This window comes from Sciurus vulgaris, assembly GCF_902686455.1.
Source record: "Sciurus vulgaris genome assembly, chromosome: 9".
NCBI classification, from domain to species: Eukaryota; Metazoa; Chordata; class Mammalia; order Rodentia; family Sciuridae; genus Sciurus; species Sciurus vulgaris.
In genome coordinates, this window is record NC_136469.1 from 129,831,445 (window position 1) to 129,844,630 (window position 13,186).

A 13,186-nucleotide genomic window follows, 5' to 3' on the forward strand; every position below is an offset into this window, starting at 1 on the left:
TCTTTAAAAACATTTAGAATTCTGTATACAGACATATAATTTTGTGTGTGTGCTAGGAAGGAAGTAGAAGCTATTTCATATAAGGCCCTTAGTTTAAAGATTAGGCATTTTAGACTAAAGCAACTTGCCTAGCTTCAGAGAGCAGGACACAGGCCTGACCATAATTCCAGTGTTCATCCCACTGCCTCCCGCTCCTGGCACATGGAGCAGAGGGTCAGCTCTAGAAGGATCTGCATAAGAATTTGCAAAATGCATTTTAAGAGGCTCTTAGCTCATTTTCTGCAGTTGAAGTTTAGCAGCACGCTTACCATACTGAAGAGTATGTAACATGCAAACTGCATTAGGTGGTTTTCGGTTACAGCACATAGTGTCACCCATTGTCACGCCTTTGTTCCCTGACTGATTTTCCTGGAGAAGGTCAGAGCCCTGCGTTACTTTGCTATGCACCACCATGGCAGGGTCCTGAATATTTAATCACGCTGCTCTGATGAGAAGGGAGTATGTCCGCAAGTGCCAGGGGAGTATGTGCAGTGAAATCGTCTTCAGACTGCTCTCTGGAAATGCATCCTTAAGGCACACTCAGGGGCATTCAAAAGGCCTGGAGAATTATCAACCCTTTTTTTTGCCTTTACCTAGTCAAAACTGAGTGTGGAGTTGTGAAGTGAAATTCACAAGAGGTCTTTATTTTCTCTATAATCTAATATTTTGCTTTATGTATGTCAAAACAAGAATATGTAATTTGGGGAGAATAGTTGTGTTTTCTTGCTGGTCTATTGCAGTGTTTTCCACAATGTTCTGCCTGTGTGTTTTCTCCTAAGCAATATAATTTGAAAGTTGTATGTGCTGGCAGCCTTGGTGGTTGTTACAATATGATGTGGGTAATTATTCGCTGATGAAGTAGGAAATGTGTTGTTTCTATTGGCATTTGGCCTACGGCATTAATGTAGTTATACAAAGCTTCAATGAAAACTAGCACAAACGGATTGCTCAAAGCAAAGAGAATTATAACTGGGGGTAGATATCATTGAGTAAATATATTTCTGTGTTTATCTAATGCAATTCCTTTTAATATTCCTAGGTGTTTACATAAGTGAGAAAATACTCTTTATTGAACAAAAAAAGAATACTTCCACTTTAATACCATCCTTCTTATTGATCATAATAGTTGTAGAGTGGTTCTTTGTTTGCCATTTTAACATCTATTTTGGTCTGTTTTTAGTTTTAATTTATATCTTCTCTTTATAAGCAGGTTATCTGTTTTATGATAGAGTAAAAAAGTTGATCTCAACTATTATGTATAATGCAAGCCAGGCAACATCAGCCTTGTAAGATACCCCTGTGTTCCCTTCCATGTTAGTTTTAACTGCCACTTCAGTATGAATGACTTTGACATGTGACCTTTACCATTGACCTTTCTTCAGCATTTCTTCATGTCCCTTATGTATCCTTACATCATCTGAAACTTAGTTCCCAACTTCTACCTGGTAAATAGAAACCCAATAAAAATTCACTGAATCAAGTTATGTCTATATATGTTAGGTGGGGTTAGGGGGAAGGTCAACAAATCTATTGCTCTTTGCAATTATTTTTATTATACTTCCACCCTTTACCTAGTTACCTGTGACCTAAAATGACCTTTTCTAAGATCTTGCCTCACAGGAGAATAAAGCAGCAAGGCCTGTGCCTCTCCCCTCAGAAGCAAAAAACAGTCACATAGTATATATGAAAGAAAAAAATGGACTAATCTTCAAAAAACCGTTAATAGAGGGAAGAAAGGGACTAGCATCCTGGATATGAAAATTCAGATCATGTGTGTGGCCGTTCCAATAACAAGCTGTAAAAAGGCAAGGTTACCATGTCTGTGAGAGTCCATTAGATTCCAAGAGACACCACCACAGGAGGGCCTGTGGTTAATGACTTCTCTTGAGGCCAAATGAGCATCCAGCTTGTTTTGAAACTATTTATTGATTGCCTTTGATATAATTGAATCTGAGCTTCCTTCATTGGTTTATTTCTTTTGACATGGAAAGCTAGGGATGCATCACCAAGACCACATCCCAGTCTCTTAGTGATCTGCAGGTGGCATCAGGTGGAAATATCAGTTGGGTTACTGAGACTTTCATAGAGTCATCTTTAGCCTGAAATTGGACTTTTTATCAACTTTCATTCCAGATGGATAGGTGCCACAGATCACATTCATTATCAAAATTTTGTGATTTTGAAAAATCAGGATATAATGAAAAGAGACTCCCTGCCCCATTTTTAGGGATTCTGTTTCTTGAAGGTGGGGCCCAAGAATGCTGCATTTTAAACAGGTATTCCAAGAGGATTTGATACAAATGGGCTGAACATGATATGTTGAGAATAAAGGAATAAGAGTCTGGATAAAATTGAGTGGATGAACTCCAGGATTTCCATAAAGAAATTAAACTTTGATATAATTGTGGGACACTGTTTTCATATTCCCAAATAACCACATGTGCTTTGACAGGCAGGAGATTGCATGGCTACTTATTGGGATGGGGGATAAGATGCAGTTCAATGCAGGTAAATAATTTGATGTTTAATTCCCATGCTAAATTAGAGTCCCATTCCTTCTTTTGTCCACCAGAAAAAAAATGCCTCTCATTAAGAAAATGGTTGGTACATATTTTGGGGGACATCATTTTCAGCCTCACTTTCTGGGATGTTGAACTCAGACACATCTGAGCTTTCTTTCTTAGAACCTGGGCAAAAACCTCTGAGTTGGAATATAACCCTGCAATCCTGCTGACACTCAGCCCCCCTCCTCTGAGTCTTTCACCCCAATACAGAAACTCCCTTCCAAGTCCAGGATGCTACCAATATCTCTACAAGGTGGGTTCAGAGCTGCTTTATACTCTTTTGAATATGACACATGCATCTATCAGTGACATTCAGGGCTCTGCATCAGCAACGCACCTCTCCTCCTCACCTCCTGTCAGTCATAGCAAGGCAGGATTGTGGTGGGTGGTGTCTCACTGAGGGAGCCTGGTGCACATATCCAATGGTCTTTTTCTCTAAACCATACATTTACATCATGAACACTTTTTATTTATCTAGGAACACTCGTGTGTGATGAATGGTGGCTCTTCCTCTTAAGAACAAAACAGAACAAAATAACTCTATTTCTGTACTTCTAGAGAAATAATTCCCTTCTTGAGCCCTCCAGGATTTTCATCTTTTTGTCTTTTAAATCTCACAATTTTTACTAGATACTTTTGTGTATCTACTTAAAGGTAAATAATTATCTCTGTTATCTCCCTCCTTAATATCAAGGTGATCCAGGAGTCTCATATTTATCAATGGTTTAGTCTCCACTGGTTACATAAAGAAAGTATGGTGGAAAACCTCCACAATTGAATCCTCTAAACATTACTAGAAGACTTATGAGATGTTTTTCGACTGATTTTTATCTAGGCACATTGGAAGGGAACTTCTCTGCCAGTGGGTTTGACTTACTTTGTAAGTCACAAAGCTTTCATAGAGCTGTTCCCAAAGTTGATGCAAACGGTAATAGTGTGTTGGCTTGCTCTTTATTCATTAAAGGAGGTGATTAGTGATGCTTCAGGAATAATAATGGACCTGGCATTGGGACATTCCTCTCTAATGGACACCAGCTAGTCTGATATTTTATCAAGACCCACTTTCAAAACCTGTGACTTTGCCGCAGGGCTCTGCTCTGCTTCTCTTTGCAGCCCCATGGTGTGCTATTTTTATGCTGCACATGTTTAATTTTGCAACTTGTGACAATTGAAAAGCATTACAATGCTTCTTCCCATTGAGATAAACAGAACACACCAAGATGTGCTGAGAGGAGCAGACTTTGAGAGACAAGAGTCTTCTTGGAATCACTAGGTTCTTCCTTGAAGGGAAGCCAACTTCCTTCCTTTAATCAGGTATATTTAGTTTTCCATTCCAAAGAACAATGACAGTCAGTCAAGTGCATTTAAGATTTGTTTTACTCAAACTTGGCCTTTTCTGAAAGAGCAGATTGGAAGAAGAAAATTTCCTCCAAAATGCAATTAGGAGAGATGCATCTCGAAGAACACTTTTAAATCCATTTGTAACTTACTTAGCAAGATCACTTCTTCTGCAGTCATCCCACATCCTAGGGTCTTCCATTCTTATATGGTGAGCCACTTTTCCTTAAAAATTAATTTTTAGTTGTAGCCTATGTGTACCATGTGCCAAGAGTGCTAACTGGTTTCATTTAGAAAACCCTTGGGCTCTTGTGAGCTGTTGTAAAGTCCCTCACATTTCTCTGTAAATGACAGTGGCTTTGCTGAAGACTCTTTGAAACATTAAGGACATGTGCTTATTATTGACCATGCAACCCTGGACTGTTGATATTATTGCACATAGTGGTTATATTTCATCTAAATTAGCTGATAATTAAAAGATCATTTTTCCTTTTTATTTTCTAATACTCTGTGACATTTTTTATTTATCTTCCTAATTATGTTTTGTATTTTCCTGAGAATAATTGTAAACAGCATTATTTTCCCTACCCAGTCTCCAGTAATACATAGATGCAAATGGTTCCTTGCAAAAAAAAAGCAACATAAATGATAATTAGTTCTTGCTTTCCCTGGATTGATCATACTGGTTATCTGGGCATCATTGTGAAAAATTAGCCCTTACAGAGGAATAATCTTGAGAATTTCCACCTAGAATGATCTGTAGAGCATTGACTGATTATCCAGAGGCTACGGAAAATTACATATGCAGAGAAAGGACCTGTATGAACTCTAGGTAGCCCCTCTAGGTAGGGTCACTCTTGTACCTCCTTCCAATCTGTGCTCAGACATTACCTTTGCATGAGTACTTTTGTGATCACATCCTTTTATTTGCACTGCCCCCATCCCTTATCCTCTCCTGCCTTATGATATAAGCTCTATGAGATACCAGTTTTGTCTGTGTGGTTCACTTGTATAAATTCAGCACCTAAAACACGTAGTAGGTATTCAAGCAAGTATTTTTAAATATCGTACTTATTTTTCGTTCTCTTACTCATTTTTGGATATATTAACATGCAACTATAAGAAAATAATGGAGAAACCCCATGTACATTTTACCCAGTTTTCTGCAGTGGTGATATTTTACAAAACTATAATACAACATCACAACTGGACTATTGACATGAATACAGTAAAGAGACAGAAGACTTGCATCACTACAAAGATCTGTCAGGTTTTACTTTTATAGAAACATCCACTTCCCTCTGCCTCCTACCCCTTTATTAATCTGTGTCATCCACTAATCTGTTCTCCATTTTTAAAAATCTTGTCAGTTCAAGAAAGTTATGAATGGAATCATGTAACATACAACCTTTTGAGATTATAGGAAATACCCAAGTCTGGGCAGCATTATAAAGAAAAGAGATTTATTTTGGCTCATGGTTCTGGAAGTTCAAGGTTGAGGGACCATCTGTGGTGATGGTCTTCTTGCTGGCAGTGTTCCAAGGTGGCTCAGGATATCTTATGGCAAGATACAGGGAGCACGTGCATGGGTCTGTGTGTTTTCTGGTCTCTCCTGCAGGAATCCAGTGGGATTTAATGATGGGAACACTACCATAATGACTTTTTATAATCTTAAGCAGGTTCCCAGGGTTCCACCTTTAAACACCATAGTAGAATAAGTTTCCAGCCTCTCAGTAACTCACAATAGGAATTAAATTCCCACATGTGAAACCTTGGGAAGACATTCAAAGCATATCCAAACCACAATACCAGGTCATTTGATTACAAGTTAAAATACTGTAGCCATTTATATACAGGATTTTGTGTAATTTAAAATAACTTTTCTTTTGGGATGAATGTTCTACAGTACAGTTATTGGGTTTTATGATTGTTGTGTGTTTAGAATTTTAAGACATTACCAGACTATTCTCTAGAGTGGCGAGGTCATTTTGTATTTCCACTGTCAACATATGAGTAGTCCGTTTTTTCTGCATTCTATCACCTTTTTTCTTGTTACTATTTTTTTTTGTTTTAGCCATTATAATCAGTAATGATAAACCATAATTTTACTATGCACATCAATAATAATAATAATATGGATTGTATTTTCATATTTTTTATTTGCTGTCTATTTCATTTTTGGTAAATATCTCTTCATATTTTCTACTCATGTTCTAATTGAATTGCATACTTTCCTTTGTTGGAGGTTAAAGTTCTTTGTATATTCTAGATAGAAGTTCTTTGTCGTAAGTATAGTTTACAAATAATTGCTCGCACTCTATAGCTTGTCTTTTATCCTCTTGTGAGGTTTTTTTGGTAATTAAAGTATTAAAATTTGATGACATCTAGGTTATCAGTTTCTCGTTTTATGAGTCAGACTTTCAGTGTTGGATTGTTCCAGCATCACACTTTGTTCCTCCACTGAATCACTCTTGCATCTTTTTGAAAGTCAGTTGTGCATAGTTGTATGGCTTTGTTTCTACATGAGCCTTGAAATTATTATGATTTGAAGACTTCTTCTTTTCAAAATTACATTAATTTTGTTCCCTTGTACTTCTACATACATTTTAGCTTAGTTTTGTCTACATAAAAAAAAAAAAAAAAAACAACTTGATGGGTATTTGATTGCAGTTGCCTTAAACTTCTATTCCAATTGTTGACATCTTTACTATGTTAATTCTTCCTTTACATGAATACAGGATATTTCTCCATTTATTTAACTTTTCATTTGTTTTATCAGACTTTTTGTAATGTTCAGCACACAAATCTTATATATGTTTTGTCAGATTCACACGAAACTATTTTATTTTGTTGATTATAAATTATATTTTAAATTTCAGTGCCACATGTACTTTATTAATTCAGCTGATTTTTTCATGTACTACAATTAAATATTTAGCTATTATCTTTTGAGCTTTCTGAACTTATTGGATAATTCTAGGAATTTTCAATGGATTTCTTGGGGTTTTCTATGTAGAGAGCCATATCATCGGCAAATAAGATGACTTTACATTTCTTTATACTCTGTATGTATTAAATTTCCTTTTCTTACTTCGTTGCATTGGCTAGTACTTCCAACACTGTAGAATAACACAGTTTGAAACACCCTATTGTCTTGTTCTTGATCTTAGGGTGAATCTTAGCATTCAGTTTTTCGGCAGTAGGTATCATGTAGGGTTTAGTAGATGTTCTTTGTCAAGTGGAATTAGTTTCATTCTATTCCTATTTCTGTGGTTTTTTAAAAATTATAAATGAGTATTGAAGTGATGATATTTTTGCATCAGTTAGTATGATCATGTGATTCTTTTTCTTCAGCCTGATATGATGGATTACTTGGATTTCTTTTTGAATACTCACCCAACCTTGCTTCCCTAGGATGAACTCCATCTGGTCGTAATATATAGCTCTTGTTATACGTTGCCAATTTCTCTTTGATAATGTTTCTTAAAGAATTTTGGTGCCTAGACTTGCAAGAGGTGTTTGTATTTTTTTTAATGATATTGTCTCTAACTGAGTTTGAGATCAGTCTAAAAATAGATTCATAAAATGAGTTAGAAACTATTACTTCCTGTCTGTTTTCTCAAAGAAATTGTTAAAAATTGTTGTTACATCAGATGCAATAGTGCATGCCTGTAATCCTAGACACTTGATGCTGAGGCAGGAGGATTGCAGAATTGAGGCCAGCATCAATAAATTAATAGGGTTCTAAGCAACTTAGAAATAATCTGTCTAAAAAAATGGTAAGGATACTTCCTTACAGGTTTGGTTTAATTTTCCAATGAAACCATGTGACCTAAAAAATGGGGCATTTTTCAATTATAACTTAAACTTACTTAATGATTATTGGGCCATTCAAATTATGCATTTCATATTTAGTAGGTTATTTTAGTTTGCATACTTCTTAAAGAAAGGTCCATTTCATCTAAGTTATCACATTTACATTGTATAGTTGTTCCTGCCATTTCTGTTGTGGACTGAAGGTTTGCTTTGTCTTCCTTGCCCCTGTATCATATGTGTAGCCCTAACCTCCAGTGTGATTGTGTTTGGAAGTGGGGTTTTGGTTTTGATGAAATCATGATGGTGGAGACCTCACAATGCCATCAGTATCCTTATAAGAAGAGACTACTGAGCTAGATGTTGTGAGTGGAGCCTCCGTGATGGGACTTAGTGTCCTCATAAGCAAAGAAGAATTTCAGCCCTGTCTTCCTTCTCCATGGGAGGAAGCAGTGAGAAGCCAGCCAGCACCCTACAATCCAGGAGAGGGTCCTCACCAAAATCTGAATGGGCAAGCACTTGGATCTGGGACTTCCCAATTTCCAGAAGGCTGAAAGATAAATATTCACTGTTTAAACCACCCAGTCTATTGTATTTTGTTTTTGCAGCCTGAGCTGACTAGTACATCTGCCATTATCCCCTGACATCTGCAGGTTCAGTACTGTTGAATCCCATTGTTATAAGTATTTTTGAATGATTAGGTTAATTTAAAAATTAGTACATTTTTTGTTGTCTCAATTCTACTATGTTAAAAGTTGAACTTTGGATTTTATTAACCCCAGAATAATACCCACAACATTACTTTTAATTCATTATGTTTTAAAATATTTAATTTGCATGTAATGGTTGTATATATTTATGGGTACAATGTGATATGTGTGTATAATATATTAAATCAAGCTAGTTGATATATTTCCATCATCTAACTTACATACTTTTTAGTGATGAGCATGTTTATAATCTACTCTTTAAGCAATTTTGAAATGCAAAACACATTGTTATCATCAAGCTGTGTAATATAATAATAAAACATATTTCTGTTATTTATCTGAAACTTTGTACCCTTTGAACCACATTTCCCCTTACCACAGTCCTCCCCCGAGCCTCTGGTAACCACCATTCTATGTACTGATTCTATGAGTTCAACTTTTTTAGATTGCACATAAAAATAATCTCATGTAATATATATCTTGTTGTGCTTGGCTTATTACACTTAGTATCACATCCTCCAGTTTCATCCATAAAATCACAAATGATAATTCCATTCTTTTTAAGAATGAATAATATTCCATTGCATATATGTCACGTTATTTTTTAAAATTTATTCATTCTTTGAAGGACCCTTCGATTGCCTCTAATATGTAATATTTTGAATCATGCTGAAGTGAACATAGGAGTGAAAATATCTCTTTGATATATTAATTTCAATTATTTTGAATATATACCCAGCAATGGTTTTGATAAAGGTGCCATGAACATGATTTCTTCAATAGTACTGAGAAAACTGGATAACCACATGCAAAAGGATGTGTTTAGACTCTGATTTCATACTATATACAAAAAAGTCAACTTAAAATCATTGAAAGACTTAAATAGATCTGGAACTATAAGATTCTTACAAGAAAACCTAGGAGCAAAGCTCCAGGCATTGGTCTGGGTGATGATTTCCTGTGTAGGACCCCAAAAGCACAGGGGATGGAAAGCAAAACTGGAAAGATGGATCATGTCAAACTAAGAAGGCAGAATTCTTCAAGCCAGGAAACGGGTCCACGGTGCTTGTTCACCACAGGTGAACTCTTGCTCCCTTACTTTGCCTCCTTTTCATAGCAGACAGGCCCTGCCCATCCTCACCTGTTCCAAGCCTAGCTTTCCAGAACTCTTGTTCATCGTTCTTTGTGAATACAGCACCCAGAAGCCTCCCTATGCTCAGCAAGCTTCAGCAGCCACACCCTTCTTGCTGTCTCTGGAGGTTACCAAGCCCTAGTCCAGTGTGGGGTCTTTTCTCAGCTGTTCCTTCCACCCAATGTGCTCTGACTTAAATGTCTCATGGTTGGCTCCTTCTTATAATTTACATCTCAGCTCAGCTTCTTTAGTTAGAGATGCCTTTTCTTAGCGATCACGCCACCTATTCACTTTCTATTCTGTCAATCTGGTTTGAATTTTCTTCATAGCACTTATCCTATATGATGTGTTCTTATTATCTTTTGTTAATTTGTCATTTTCTCTGCTGGGGTATTAGACTGAAGGCTTTCCCTATCTCTGTCACTTGTGTTCCTGGTGCACGGAAGCATATCTGGAACATGATAGATGCTCAGTGTGTGTTTGATGGATAAACAAAGTGCTGTGCTTAAGACTATTGCCTATACTACACTACCTTACAACAAATGAATAAAATGTGTATTCTGATCCCTATTTTATCGATAAGTCAATGAGGTTTTATAATAATTAGCCCAACAATCAAACTATAATATCATGTTCTGCCTATTTCAGACTTTGTCACAGATTCCATTCCTCTTGCCAGAGCTGTTGAAGTAAGAACTTCAAATAGTATTTTGCTAACCTTTTGTGTAGGCATCTGTTTTAATCTCAAACACTTTCATCTAAAGTTTTGAGAATTCCTGAAGAGAATACTTCATTGACCCACTTAAATGGTTTGAACACTGAGATAGGGGAGAATGTGAAAGAGTTACAGGAGGGGATGAGTTACCCTACATGTGTTTAAGTCTGTGATTCTAGGACTCCTTCTTTCTATATTGCAGAAGAGCATCATTTTGTATATCGTGTTGTTGGGAAATATGAGTTCTGACTATATTGTTACAGTGTCAGAAAACAGGATGTGGGGGAGTCATGTCTGTGGTATTTAAATTATAGAATTTGCACATCCCATATGTACTAAATATCATAGCAATATTGTTTATATTTAAACAATGAGCAAAAAACAAACAAAAACCCTGGGAGTATTAATTAAGAGTGTAGACAAATCCTGGAAACTGCCTGGGGCATTTAAGAATTCAGAAAAAAACAAAAATGCACTTCCAAAACAACCCTGTAGTTTTCTGACTTTTCTAGCAACTGCTTCTACAATTCTGTTTTTAATAGAAAAAGTACTTTGTCCAAATTTCAAACCTCAGTGATTGTTCTATTAACTTAAGTCAACACGTAGGAAGACAGCAAGTTGCATTTATCTTCTGGAATTAAGAGGAAACTGAGTCAGTTTTGCTCTTAGGATAATGCACCAAATTAATTTTAGAACTCCATTGCCTGGTGGCAAAGGACAGAGCATAAGAGTTGTGGTTTGCATGCTACTGTGTATAAAAGCAGACAAGGATTTCTCCTAATTCCCAAATTCCTGAGTCTGGATGGTGCAGAAAATATAATCAATTTCAGGTATTAGTTTGTTTTATACCTCTGAACCCCTGAAGTGCAATCTGTTTATCTGTGAAAGAATAACATTACCTCTATTTGTTGGTCCGTCTTCAACTGTGTTTGTTTAGAATCAGGGTCAGCTTCTCCAATGAGCTTTCACCCCATCTAGGCTTTCTGAATCTGATTAACACAGTGTCAGGGAATTGTCTGATGTCTGACCTTGAGCTGAATGCTGTCCAAGTTCCCTTTTATTTTTTGGAATTGTTTTCCACAACCTTGGCCCCTGAGATCCTTCCCTAGCGGACCCGATTGCGTTAGCAGGATCTTTTATAGGTATCCAAAGGGTTTCAGACCCAGTGACCTGTCATCTGTCTTCTCACCTGCTTACATGCTGATTCATTGATGAGCTGGCGTTGCAGGCCCCGCCTCCCTCTGAATGGTCTGCGAGTTTGCACTTGCTCCAGGAGAGGGGATGCCGAGCTGCACCATAGCTGCCTTACTACAAGTGTGAACCGGCAGCCTATCTGTTGCCACAGAGGAACTTGGGGACCATCCTGAGAAGCAGCGCTCTCTCCTCCCTGTTACTGTTCTATCTGTATCCGGCTTCTCTAGCTTCTTAAAGGAATTTCTGATTCAGGCACTAACAGCTAATTCCACAGGAGTTGTAAGGCAGCCTGTGACATAAACTGAGACAGAAGTTTCCTCTCAGAGACGGTCTTTTTTTTTTTTTTTTTTTTTTTTTTTTCTGTTGGCAAAGACTTCTGGCTCTCCTCAGAGGAATACCTTGTTGCTTAAGATGAGTGGCTGTAGAAAGCGGTGTAAACGTGAAATATTGAAATTTGCCCAGTACCTTCTCAGACTATTAACAGGTTCTCTTCATACAGGTAATGATTTTTTTTTTTTTAAATAGAAGCTGGCAGAGCATGGTAATGAAGTTGAAATGGAGTAGGAAAGGCTCACTATTTCTTTGTTGTGATTATTTGTAATGTTGTCAATAAAATGCAATTGTGAGTGTTTGCTGAGATTCATGCTTTTAGAAATGTGTGCAGTGCAGATCTAATGTGGGGGTAGCACTGGATTCTCTGGATGTATCTTTTATGTTTTCATGGCAGAGTTGCTGTTAGATGTGCCTCAGTCTCAGGAAGCAGCCTCTGCAGAGTGGAAAGATTACAAAAAGGAAAAAAAAAAAAGAATGCATAATTGTGCAAAGGTGTATTTTTTCCCCCTTGCTTCTGCTTGCTGCAGTTTACTGGAAAAGCACATAGCTATGCTTCCTGCAGGCATTTGGAAATTCTCTAGAACTCTTGGAGCATTATACTCCATAGATTATTTCCAGTATTTGATCATGGAACTTGGTAGTGGAAGAGTTAAGGACATTTCTTTTGGAATCCTGAGTTCCTTGAAAATGTGAGCAAAATGTGAATATTGCTGAACAGTGAAATGTCCCTGAGAGGTTTGATATTGTTTCATTGCAATGGATTTCAGTGTTTACAAATTTGCACAGTTGAAATAGAAACTCTATTTCAATCTAAGTGTTGATAAAAAGAAAATATTTTAAAGATGTTCTAAAATCACAAGGCTAGCCTAAGAGTGCTGCCACCATGTCATTCCTTAATATCATAATGAAGGTACTGACAGGTGGGACCAGATATAGTTGACACTGATAATAAATACTTGTAAGGGGCCATCAAACTTTGGAGAAAACAGAGCTGGGGGATATAATAGAACACTTTGATTCTGGTTCTGGAGATCTATTTTTGGTTTTATTTTTTCTTTTCAAATTCTAACTCATATTTGTCTTCCTTTACCTAAATAATTAGAAAGAATAAGTAGGACAGAATGTTATCGACACAACTGCTTGTACAGACAGGTTGACAACATGAAAGAGGAAAACAATTTTGAGAGGATAACTGTGACGATTAAATGACTTCGGAGTGCACCATTAAATCTTAGCAGACATGAAGTAGATTGTTAATATTTTAATGTTAATATCCTACTAACATCCAGATGCTAAACCTTAGGTAGTACAAATTGTGGTGACTTTCAGTGTTTTGAAGAATAACTAT

At 36.8% G+C, this 13,186-nt stretch overlaps 1 protein-coding gene across 3 annotated transcripts in view; it reads left to right on the top strand.

The window, feature by feature from the left end:
- KCNIP4 (potassium voltage-gated channel interacting protein 4) overlaps nucleotides 1-13,186 on the top strand; it is a 1,142,821-nt gene that overhangs the window by 209,724 nt on the left and 919,911 nt on the right. The window contains exon 1 of one of the 3 annotated variants that reach the window (XM_079154784.1): nucleotides 11,566-12,004. The exons of the other annotated variants lie outside the window; for them this stretch is intronic. Coding sequence (XP_079010910.1) covers nucleotides 11,917-12,004 — 88 coding nt within the window. The 5' untranslated portion in view covers nucleotides 11,566-11,916. Of the gene's footprint in view, nucleotides 1-11,565; nucleotides 12,005-13,186 lie in introns of those variants that run through there. 3 annotated transcript variants of the gene reach the window in all.